This window comes from Branchiostoma floridae, chromosome 9, assembly GCF_000003815.2.
Source record: "Branchiostoma floridae strain S238N-H82 chromosome 9, Bfl_VNyyK, whole genome shotgun sequence".
Taxonomy (NCBI): Eukaryota; Metazoa; Chordata; class Leptocardii; order Amphioxiformes; family Branchiostomatidae; genus Branchiostoma; species Branchiostoma floridae.
In genome coordinates this window covers 24967721-24980700 of record NC_049987.1, presented here as the reverse complement: position 1 = coordinate 24980700, position 12980 = coordinate 24967721, and the positions used below count along the sequence as shown (strand labels likewise).

Here is a 12980-nt window from a genome sequence, read left to right as displayed (position 1 = left end):
AGTAGCTGTTAGCTTTCTTGTAATCACCAAGTTCACTCCTAGACGATCCAACGTTGCTTAGTGACGCGGCAATGTCCGGATGTGCCGTGTTGTGTCCATAAATGATTTTCCTCATCGATAGTGACTGTTTATAGTATCCGATAGCTTTCCTGTTATCACCAAGTTCACTCCAAGACGATCCAAGGTTGTTTAGTGACTGGGCAATGTCCGGATGTGCCGTGTTGTCTCCATAGATAATTTTCTGCATCGATAGTGACTGTTCGTAGTAACTGATAGCTTTCTTGTAATTACCGAGTTCACTCCAAGACGATCCAAGGTTGTGTAGTGACGCGGCAATGTGCGAATGTACCGTGTTGTCTCCATAGATAGTTTTTCTCATCATTAATGACTGTATGTGGTAACTAATAGCTTTCTTGTCATCACCGAGTTTCCCCAAAGACGATCCAATGTTGTTTAGTGACGCGGCAATGTCCGGATGTGCCGTGTTGTATCCATAGATAGTTTTCTGCATCGATAGTGACTGTTCGTAGTAACTGATAGCTTTCTTGTTATCACCGAGTTTACTCCAAGACCATCCAAGGTTGTTTAGTGTCCTGGCAAAGTCCGGATGTGCCGTGCCGCCTCCATAGATGGTTTTCAGCATCGATAGTGACTGTTGGTAGTAGCTGATAGCATTCTTGTTATCACCGAGTTTACTCCATGCCGATCCAAGGTTGTTTAGTGTCATGGCAATGTCCGGATGTGCCGTGCCGCCTCCATAGATAGTTTTCAGCATCGATAGTGACTGTTGGTAGTAGCCGATAGCTTTATTGCTGCCACCAAGTCCAACCCAAGACGTTCCAAGGTTGTTTAGTGACCCGGCAATATCCGGATGTGCCGTGTTGTCTCCATAGATAGATTTACGCACCCTTAGTGACTCTTCATAGATCCTAACCACAGATCCTGTTTTACTATCATCAAAGAACGCCCAGAGAGACCCCAATTCGTCAAGTATTGCCGAACGTTTGATCATGTCGCTGCCGGCGTCCGCTAATGCTGCTTCCAGATGGTGTTTGGCTCTACCATACAGATATAGGTTTCTAGATATTCGACCTCTACATTCATGGGAGGTATCTAAGATTGTCGCTTTCAGTACACTTTTCGGTTTACCCTCCAAACTGTGTGGTATACATTTCTTCAAAGGGATTGCCCTGCAGTAGTATCTAAAAAGAACCTGTATGTCTGGAATTTGGAAGACGGAAGTCAGGGTGTAAGATACCTCCTGTGGTTTTGACTGGTATTTCATCTGGGTAAGAGGGGACATACTGTCTTGTTGTCCCCCGTTATTCAAATATGTTCTTAACCGGAGCTCTGCCGAGATGCTGGTCAGAACTCTAATGTGGGCGGCATTCTCTTCATGGATCTTTCCCATTTCTTTTAATTCATCTATCACACTCCACGTGCTAGCGAGGGTGATCTGACAGCACAAAGCTAGTACTTCAATGGCTACGCCCGGAAAACGATAGATGTCTTTCTTGACATTTATCAGTTGTCCGGTTGGCTCGAGGGTGTCAAGCTGCTTCCTGTTATCCAACAAAATCTGTACTGCAGACAGACGGGACTGGAAACGCGAGAGTAGATCACCCGTAGTGATTTCCCTGAGTTTTGTCATGTAATCGGTCACGAGTGCCTCTTCTCCTGCTAAGAGAACAACTCGTCTGAGGATGTCGGACAGGTGATACCCTTCTGCCACAGAAACGTCTAGCCGCTGAAACTTCGCCATTTCGGCAGGGGTCTGGATAAGGCTGATGGGAGGCTTGGTCTTGGTCTGGTCTCTTCCAAACGGAGTCTTACTAGCCCATGGCATGAAGCCGTCGAAGGCAAACCCACGCGGTGTGACAGAGTCAAAGAACCAGTCATTCTCTGGAAAATCGTTCAATGAGGGGATGACCATGGCTGGGAGGATGGTCTCTCCGAGGTTGATGACTTTCAGGTGTAGGTAGTGTGTGAGGTTGATGAAGTACCGCCGTGTGTCGTCATTGTCCTTCCCTTCCTCAATCAGAATGGCGAACTCCAGGTCAGAGTAGGGCGTGACCAGTTCTGTAGCCTGTGAGCCTAACCCGATGAAAGCGTACTTACACGGAGGAGGACCGAGTGTGGCGATACATTCATCAACAAGGTCCACAATGAACATCTGTCTATCCTTGGCGATGTTCTTGAATAAAGCCTTGACTGCTTCGGCTCTCTCAGCCTCGACTGTTAACATGACTGGGTCATCCTCGTCGTATTGGTACGGATTGTGCTGCTGACTGATGGCGTCTAGTTCTGACTTAGCACGCGTGCGCATCTCTTCTAACTGCTTCTTTTGACGTGTGGTCGAATCAGAAGGAACAGATTTTGTTTCCACATTTGCCGTGTAATGGAGAAACCATGTCTCTATCTCCTGCAGTCGTCTTGTCACACTGTCTTTAATTTCGTCTGTTCTTGCCATGGCTGCGTTGTACAGAGCTGCCGCCTGTGTGAATTTCCTACCTTCTTTTGTTGTTTTGCCTCGCCGGACGTAGACGTCACCCAGTCTGCACAGACAGTCGGCCTCTTTACACCGATCGGGTTTATTAGGATCTGTATGGACAGTAGATATTCATTAGTTTGTCAAGTGGGCAATCCGAACTTTTCTTGCAATGATTACATGAACCAACCTTCTTAGTTCTTGAAAGTAAAAAGTTTTTTCACAAGCAAATATCTAACCTATGACGAAGATTTCTTGAATAAAGAAACGCTGAAATTGCATTGCTTATATGATGAGTATTTCAGTCTACGGTTGAAAATGTTCACTTTGCTAATGCAGCTATAAGTGGAATGGAATGGCCTGAATTTCTGTGAGCATACCATTGTCAATTTTCTTGAATTAAAATAATCGTCTTGCCCATGGACAAAGTCGAAAAGAAAGCTGGGTATGGAATTTCTCCAAGCAGAGGTTGGGTCGGAATTCCTTAAATGCCGCTCCCCTGAGGGTACCTAATTCCGGTCACTACTATCCCCTGTCCACACTGTCCAGGCAGCTAACATTAGGAGAAAATCAGGAGAAGCCTGCCAGGAGAAACCAGACTGATGCGCATGGCTGAAGAAAAGCGGATCTTACGAAAAGAACTCTGCAACAGACCTGAGTCAGCTTACAGATGTGCCCTATGTGGCAGAGACTGTCATTCTCGTATGGGACTGTTTAGCCACAGTCGACGCTGTAGGGCTGATATCAGTAGGGATTTTACCATGGTCAATATTGACCAAAGTAGGCGCTATATATATATATATATATATATATATATATATATATATATATATATATATACATATGTCAATATTAACCATGCCCTCCTCCGTCGGTCAATATTGGTCATGGTAAAATCCTAATTGACATAACCTCTGCTTGGAGATTATGTCACAATGAAATGACGCACAGTGAATCAGTCTGAGAGCAGACGCAAAGTTCTGTTCTGCCTCGTCCAGCTTCCCATCAGCCAGTGCGCGGTCCCCTGTAGCCAGGTGCTCCTGGTAAGACCTGAAGGGACGAGGATGGTACAGGTGTCGATAACAGTATCAGGGCTATACATCATCCGTTATTCAAAGTCAAGGGGTAATTTCTTTCTGGAAATGCGTAGTAGAATGTAATAAACTAGAGTTCCATGACCCCATACCTTCGCCAAATGATCCTAATCTTTCTCTACAACTGCTGTTATATTAATTGTGTTTGCCATTGATTATGCAAATAAGGTTCTCATTTGCAGAAATTATATCAGTTGATCATCTCCTCCACCAGACAACAGAAGTACACAATCTATGTTAAGAAAGAAGGCTTTTATCGTATTTTCTGATAATTTATGCAAATGAGATCCTCATTTGCATACTTAATGTTCAACGATGTTCACCTGTACATAACTTCCAAATGCTACAAGTAACAAGTTCCTGTCATTTACCAAAATGAAATTATAGCATTTTCTCATCCATTATGCAAATTAGGTCTTTATTTTGCTAAATATATATCAATCAATATTCTTCTCCTTCTCAGTTACAAATGTCACATATTACAATGGTCCCATAATGGAACTGACGTGTTCACAAAATTTCCTAATTAATTATGCAAATTAGATACCAATTTGCAAAATCATTATATGAAGCATCACTTAAGCTATCTACATACCAAAAATCATAACAATCATTTAACCCCTTCTTGAGTTATTCCCTTTTAAAGTCTGACTCTAAACCTGCCCTGCAGTTCCAAAACAAGTCACTAGGAGGCCAAAACCTACACCACTTACTCTCGGCATCAAGAGCAAGAGCTATCTACCACTCAAAAATCATAGCCACAGCATGTTCAGAACTTAAGATATCAAACCAGAAAGTTCCACTGCAGTACCGTAACAGGCCGCTAGGGGCCCCAAAATCTAATCGTTTCCAGGTCTTCTCAAGACCTACCCACATACCAAATGTCAACACAATCCATTCAGGCGTTCTCGAGTTATGCTGGTCTTCTACAGACATACAGACATACAAACGCTACCCAAAATTTAATCTTCTTGGCGAAGGTAACAAGACTTGAATACACAACAACACATACAAGAAATCGGTTTTAAAATTAATCCTTTCTTTAATATCCAGCATGGATGTAAACAGCAACTACTCTCGTTTGTTACTTGTAGTGCTAGCGACAAAGCAAACATGACCACTGCTGTGCTTACCTATCAGACCGTTGACCTTTTGAGTCACCGATGACATCAGTGTTGGGTGACGTCACTGGAAAGTCCCGTGACCGCACGTGACCCTGTTGTTGTACTCTGTGCCTACGACTCTTCAGTAGCGACAATGACACAAAAAAACATTACAATCTATCATTATTAGCAAACAACATGACGAGAGACTAATGAGATCTAACGATTTCATGCAACACATTCTTAAGTCCGACAAAGATGAATTTTTAATTTCATTGTGGGTTGAATCTAGGAGCTTTCATGATTGTGCAGAATGAAATGGGAATGAATGATTATTACCTTATTCCCATTCCTCATGGTTTCTTCTCTGATTTTTGCTGTGTACAGTAAGCGATGAATGAGTGACGCTGTACCCTGTACCCCCTCACACCTTGACAGCGCAGTGTTGTACAGAGCGGTGGCTTTAGTCAAACATGGCGCGTCTCTAGTTTCTGTTCCTCTTTTCAGGTACACGTCACCGAGACTCTTGATCGCTTCCACCTCTAACGTGTTGTCGTCGTTCACGATCCCTTCTACCACTAACTTGGTATATTCCTGAATCAGTAAACACTCGTTGTTGCCACCAGCAGTCAATCTTCTGTCCAGGTGTTGGAACTTCTCTGCTACTTTAGCGAGCGAAGGCATTCTCTTAGCGTTAGAAAGGGGCTCGTAACTACTTGTAGCGGTTGACTCCTTTCCTAACCTTAGTTTTTCTGCATAGTGGTAACGGTATTCTAGACTGTCTCCCACACCTGCGTCTTTACCCCGGAGCAGTGCGGTCCTGTACAGCACCATGGCTCTGTCAAACTTCTCCGGGTTCTTCTCGAGTCTTCCCTTTTCCAAGTTCACGTCGCCCAGAGTTTTGAGCACCTCCACTTCCGCATACCTGTCCATGTCCGCCATGGCGTCCAGCAGGGCACGGAGGTAGTCTGTCTCCGTACGCACCAGTCCGAGTCTCTTACTCTTGGCGTCAGCCGCACGAAGTTTCTGACAGACTCGCAACATTTTGGGTACTTGGGAGTTGTACATTGGAGACCTCGCTAAGTACACATTGACACACACTCACACATCACCGCTGTGAAACTGCGGACCTGTTTGATCTATAGTACGTACCTGTCTTCTTCTTCTGTCCTTTCCTTTGGTACTACGTACCTGTAGTACTTAACTCAGAAGACAAGGGGGTCGGTGGTCAGAAAATTTTCGCAGTGAAGCGTTCACCGTGAAATCCGCGATCACCGTGAAATCCGCGATCACTAAATGTTTATGCACTTACAGCTATACAACAACTTGCCCCCTGTTTGACCCTGGGTCGACCGCTAGGACGGCATATGTCGCATTGCGCAAAGCCGGAAGTAAAGTACTTGTCACATACTGAGGGGAAGCTCCGAGGCAGACCGTCAGACTACGGTACGTTTCATTTTCCGCGTACGTCGCAGGGATTCGGATCTAGAAGCGTCACAGTTTGCAAATAATCTGCATAAAGACCAGCTGAAGTACTGGGACCACGTAAACTATTACTTAAAGGTCAGTGAGTAACGTTATACAGCCAGTGATAATATCCTAGATGACCTAGATTCAACCAGGCGGGGTACGGGGATCGCAGAATTCGGCAAAGAACTGAACGGGAAATTGGCCAGGGGAGTCAGTCCACGCTAAGGTTGCGCGGCCGGCCAAACCCTCTGGTAGCAAAACTCCCCTGGTAAATTATTTTTCCTATAATAGCGTAAATAGCCTGGTAGAGAATACCAATGTATATCCCTTCCGAAGCTTGGCCTAGTCGGGCAGTGACGTAATGCTTGTGTGACAATGGATAGCGAACGACCCGTCGGGCGAATGTAATACTCTCCAAGCAGATGTTAGACTCGGTTGGTTGTAACAAGGAGGTTATTTTAAACATCTTTTTATGCGTTTTGGTTGGGATTTTTAATTTGTCAGGTCCACTAGCCAACGGACAAAATAGAAAGACGCCTGAAATATGTCAAATCCAGTTGACGGACGGTGGGTTCAAACTGCAAACTTGCTGTACATATGTCGTTTACCGCACAGATAAAGGTATATCACATCAGAAAGACTTTGAGATATGGACCCCACAGAGACTGTTGCGGCCAGCGCTGTGACACTGCAGCCCGGGACAACTCGGTCACGCTTTCAAACAGGTTTGTACTTCGTTATCTGGCACTGACAACCAGAAATACTTGATATTGTGACTTCAAGACGAAGATTACTCTTTAAACTCAGTTACATGTACATGTATAGGGAATGCATAAATGGGGTCTTTACGGGGTTAGTGTCATGCTGTTGTAAAAAAACACACATCGCGTAATTCACCGAAATTGGAATTCAACAAAATGGTCGGCAGATTGCGGCTGGAGTATGAATTCATTGATACAAAATCTATGACAATAACACTCTCTTCTGGGGTGAGGAATGCCCCAACGAAACGTAACTAGCTCGCCGACTACAGTCAAACCTGCCCAAGCGACCACCTCTTCTTAGCAAACACCCGGCTAATACGACCGCTTGTTATTGGTCCCGAAAATTTTCCCCATTGACGTAAGCATTCAGCAACCTCTTCACAACGACCACCTGGCCAACGCGACCGCCAAAAAAAGTTGGGACCAAATCCCTGCCCATAACGACCGCCTCATTTTCAAATCTAGAGGTGTCATCGATTTTCAATGATATAAACTAGCGCGATTTTGTGCCGAATTCGGCCAGTTTGCGTCGGATTTTGACTACCATTAAGATGTTATGTTCAAAATAAAGATAGCGGCGGATGCACGTGCGTGTGCTTGCTATTTGCCGTTAAACACAACGGAAACCATTTAAAGTATGCATCGGGCATGTTGTGAGTCGATACTCTTCTAACCGACCACCTGTCAAAATCGACCGCTTTTGTCCGGTCCCCCGGATGGTCGTCTTGGGCAGTTTTGACTGTATATCCCTAATCGTGTTACATCAATTCGGCTGTGCAAGCCTACATGCCTATTAGACTAGCCAGCTATAGATGAGATCAACTATGATTTCATTGTCATGTTTATTTTCCTGTTCTCAGCACCAGGGGCTGAGCAAGGCCCCATACACATCAGGAGGATGGAAGCGCAGGACGTCGAGTTCGCTAATCGGGTTGTTATGGAGGCCTTTCACGATAAAGTGAAATACGCGGTCAGAAAGAGTCGGTAAGACTTACGACGGTTGTTCGTACGTTTGCATCGCATAACCGGTTAACCGTTATCACACACACACACACACACACACACACACACACACACCAATTTTTAGCAAGGTGAAAATGACTCGGGGTTTCATATTGACGAAGTGAGCTGGTCATGGTCACTGTAGGCACAGCAGACACTCTGTGGTGTTCTATTACATTATGTAGCAATTAGCTGGCAGCTAGGAGAGGGCCGGAGGGCTGGTCGCCATAAATGTATGAATGTGTTTTTAAAAATGAACAGAGCAATAGTTTGTTAGACTAGACCATGTGAAGGTAAACATTTTCCTGAGAATTTTACCTTTCTGGTTTTAAGCTGGTAGATACACCCGAACTCCTCCAAATGATAGATTATGTATGTTTTGTGATAAGAACTATAGGTATATAGAAGATGAAGTGCACTTTCTTCTAGAATGCTCACTGTACAAAGATATACGCAATACCTTTGTTAATAGTACTACGCTTGCAAAACAGAAATATGCACAACTAACAAAAGAAGACTTTTTCAAATATATAATGTCATCAGTTAACTATGATTTGATAGAAGAACTCTGTAAGTTCGTCTTCACATGTTTTAAGAAGAGGGAGGAAACATGTAGAAATATAGTAGTAAGTAGAACATAGAATAGCTTATTTATCAGACTCTTTATATGCGACTTACTGCATTTAGCCCTAGGAGGGCATGAATATGCAATAAACTTCATTGTCATATAATATGTATTTCATGCTGTAGAATGGAAGCCGCCATTGAGCTGACCACCAGTATACTGGACCGATCCCCGCAGCTCTGGCACAGATACTACGTGGCCCTGTACCACGGCAAGCTGGCGGGAGCGATGGTCATCAAGTTCCATGACGACAAGTCAGTTTCCTCTCACGCTAGTTCACCTTTATCCGCGGGATAACGTATATCCGTTGTCTTTAAAAACAGGGTATTTAGGGATACTTGGGCTTTCTACATTGTACTGTTTTCTTTGTGTCTTGTTTGGCGGGAAGATAAAGAAAACTGTACAGAGTAGAAAGCCCGACAAAAACGCCTAAAACAGGTCAAAAGGATCCGAAGCCGAATCTCTATTTGGAGAGTAATTTAGGAATATCAAGGCAATATTTTCAAAATAGCCCTGTTATTTTCACATTATTTTGCAGAATTATCACGTTAAGGAGTAAAAATAAACATTTTCAGATACAAATCATATAAAACAATCCTACAACGGACTAATTTACTATGCAGAGGGTTTCATACTGTAGACAATTTCAAATAATATCAACTCTCACAATTTCGCCGTGTGCTATAACCCGACCACATCAAGAAAACATTAAAGAGGCCTTCTGAAAATTGTACCTGAGGATTCGTGCTGCTGCATTGGTACATTTCTCTGTGTATGACCCCCTTCCACCATCACTTTACATTCGTGTAATGTTTCTCATCTGGCGGTATTATGGCACCCGGCGGAATTGAGAGTTGCTGTTATATGCAAGTGAGGACCTTATTGGATTAAAAAAAACAGCTGTTTAATACGTTACTCAAAAAGGCTTACATCGTTTGGCAAAGGTATGATGTCGTCGAACTGTAATAAGATTTATTTGGCACCATGTAAACCACTGTACATGTTTCTTTCGCTTTGCCCTGCTACAGAGAGATGGAGGATTTCAGATGTTGCGAGACCTTGTCACATATTGGATGTGGGGGCACTTTTGGGTAGGAAACTTTATTACATCATGGGTTCCTGCTTAGGCTAACGTGTAACGTCACATTTCCAAACCGGGGCCCGGTCGGGCTGTTTGTGGGAACGAAAAATAGAAATGTATACGAAAAATTATGCACAAATAATGGCCACAACTATTCTATTCTCTTCTATTCTACGTCTTATGTAGTTTGGTGCGTTTCATGTCATATTTTGATCAAGTAGTCCCTCACGTGATTGGAGAAAGCGTAAACAGATTAATCTATTTAAATACTGGTGAAACAAGACAGGTGGTGTCTAGGAATGTAGGGGGGGGGGGGGTATAAGGAAGGGAAGCAAGAGCAGACACGTGCAGAACAAGGACCGGGGAAGAGGGTCCAGGATATCCGCGGAGGGGATATAGCTTACTCTCCAAGGCAGAGGTTAGGCTCCGGCTGTTTTTTAACGTTTTTTTTAGTCGTTTTCATCGGGCTTTCTATATTGTCATTTTTTTCGCTGTGTCCGGCCGTTTTGACACAGCAAGATACAATACAAAATAGAAAGCCCGATAAAAACGACTAAAAAAACCGTTAAAAAACAGCCTGAGCCTAACCTCTGCTTGGAGAGTAGATATAGCTATACTTTTCGTTCTGAAGTAAGTCGTCCCGTTTCTTGCAGGGTCATGTGTATGCTGTTTGCCTTTGGAAACCCCCGAATCGCCGCTACGGAGTGCTTTGTGGACACGGTGGGGGTGGATGCGGAGTACCGCGGGAAGGGCATCGGCAAGGCGCTCATGGAGAGGGCCGATTCCGAGGCGAGACGACGCGGATGCACGGTAGGCAGGATGTGCTAGATGTACAAGCAGGGAGCTTCTTCCAATAGAACCTACTTGGTACAAGTTGCTTTTGCTAAGGTCCATTTGTGTAGATAAAGATGAAGTTCGTTTCCCTTTAAGGCTTACGTCATCATCACATGTCCAAACGGCCGGGGCCCGGTCGGAATGTTCTCTGAAACGTCTGTTCGGTTCCAGTTGCTTGAGAAATTGCTATTTGGTTACCTGGAGGTCTAGCCTCCATGACGTGTGATTCGAATGTTTTTCATAATATGCGTATGCGTTTCATGAAATTCGTGCGAATGCTCTAATAGGCACCACTGAGGGCCTGTTGAATGAATAACTGACTGGTTCATTCGCAATAAACACGTGCGCACACACATGTACATGCCGTTGTAAACACGTGCGCACACACATGTACATGCCGATGTAAACACGTGCGCACACACATGTACATGCCGTTGTAAACACGTGCGCACACACGTGTACATGCCGTTGTAAACACGTGCGCACACACATGTACATGCCGATGTAAACACGTGCGCACACACATGTACATGCCGTTGTAAACACGTGCGCACACACATGTACATGCCGTTGTAAACACGTGCGCACACACATGTACATGCCGTTGTAAACACGTGCGCACACACATGTACATGCCGTTGTAAACACGTGCGCACACACATGTACATGCCGTTGTAAACACGTGCGCACACACATGTACATGCCGATGTAAACACGTGCGCACACACATGTACATGCCGTTGTAAACACGTGCGCACACACATGTACATGCCGTTGTAAACACGTGCGCACACACATGTACATGCCGTTGTAAACACGTGCGCACACACATGTACATGCCGTTGTAAACACGTGCGCACACACATGTACATGCCGTTGTAAACACGTGCGCACACATGTAAATGCCGTTGTATGCTTACATGGCTGTAAAGTGTTATGAGACATTTCTTAAACAGTAGTTAAAATTCACTAAAAGGTAAGATGCTATTTTTGAATCTGCACGTTCTACATCTGAATCTTGACCTGATCTTCTCGAATCAAGTACATCACTCATCAGATTTTAAGAGACTAGATCCTACAGACAGATTTAAACATATCTTCAATTGCAACAATTGCCACAATGCAAAAACAAGCAAATATATAAAAGGCTATTGATATTAGAAAAAATACCGGCACTCGTGATTAGCCCCACTCGATTGAAACATTATATCAAAATTTACACCTAGCCTTTATTGTTATAGTACATGTAATTAGATGTGTAATAGTTACTTTGTGTAATAGTTGCTTCCATACTTGTACCGTGTACAATTGTCGTTCAATGATTCATCCATTCTACTCTTTTTTTTCTTCGACCATTTGTTGCCCCACCCCCGCACCTACAGACGATGTTCCTGTGGGTGAAGCAGAATAACCGTGCTGTCCGCCTGTACGAGCGTCAGGGTTACGTCATCACCCACGGGTTCGGCGGCTGGTTCACGGGGTGGGCCACTGGCTGCAGAGTGAGTCCCGTTGTTTTCCATCTTTGAGTCTCCATGAAATTATTTATTACCGAAGGCCGGAGGGTGATCCGACCCGCGGGAGGGCTGGGACCGAGGGTGATGCGGAATACACCGTGTTGTATTTTATTTATGTCATACTTACCTGAGAAAACACATATTTAGATGCGAAATGCACCAGAAGTTGAGAAAATGTTGTGTCCTCGAACAAAAGATTGTAACAACAACAATTCTAACGCCCGAATCCGGTATTCGAATTGTCAACCGTGCCGTATTAAGCCCGTTCGAAATAGTTCGATTTACTCGAAGGAAGCCTGTGTGATACAACTTTAGAACCTGTTTGATACGGAAAGTTATCACCCGTTCCGGAACACCCGTATCGAACGTTTTTGCGTCACAGGTATGACATAATGACAATTATAACATCTTAAGCCAAGTTGACATGTAGTTTATCTGACTGAGCTGACTAGTCATAAACATAAGTGATATATATATATGTATATATATTAGTCAATGCAGCATTTACCATACATTATCAGTGCCATGATTTTCGTCTTTTTCAGTTATGTGCATGTGTGTTTTCGTGTATGGTTGTGTTTATGTGTGAATGCATGTGTTTGTGTGAGCACTTACGTGTGTGTGAATGTGTGCATCTAAAAATTTAGATCTGTAATGTGTGGATGTGGATGTATAAATTTGCCTGAGCAAACGATTTGCCAACTCCTACTTTTGTCCGTCCCTATTTTGCTTGTACTTATAGGACTGGTACAACATGGAGAAGAAACTGTAGCACCCAAGACACCCAACAGCATGTCAAGTGTCTCAGATACAGTTTTCTTTTACAACATTGAAGAGACTTGTCCATCATGCCTATCTTAACATTTCAGTGCCATTCCATGTTTTCTTAAAAACATTGTCTTGTATTGTAGTATGCAAGTGTATTTTGTTATACTTAAGAGGGCCCAATGTATGTTCTTTTACATGATTTAGACTGGTCATGATGTATAGTGTGTACAAAATGTA

The 12980-nt window shown here is 43.7% G+C and overlaps 1 protein-coding gene and 2 long non-coding RNA genes across 3 annotated transcripts in view; all 3 read left to right on the top strand.

The window, feature by feature from the left end:
* Positions 1-5958: 5958 nt before the first annotated feature.
* LOC118422659 lies at positions 5959-7903 on the top strand. Its single transcript, XR_004831945.1, has 3 exons — positions 5959-6248; positions 6771-6880; positions 7780-7903. It is a non-coding gene; the product is annotated as an uncharacterized LOC118422659 (long non-coding RNA).
* Positions 7904-8672: 769 nt separating this feature from the next.
* LOC118422658 overlaps positions 8673-12980 on the top strand; it is a 19082-nt gene continuing 14774 nt past the window's right edge. Inside the window, exon 1 of the mRNA XM_035830330.1 lies at positions 8673-8800. Within this exon, the coding sequence (XP_035686223.1) occupies positions 8673-8800 (128 nt within the window). The remainder of the gene's footprint in view (positions 8801-12980) is intronic.
* Positions 9944-12974, top strand: LOC118422660. Its single transcript, XR_004831946.1, has 4 exons — positions 9944-10045; positions 10281-10494; positions 11844-11960; positions 12718-12974. It is a non-coding gene; the product is annotated as an uncharacterized LOC118422660 (long non-coding RNA).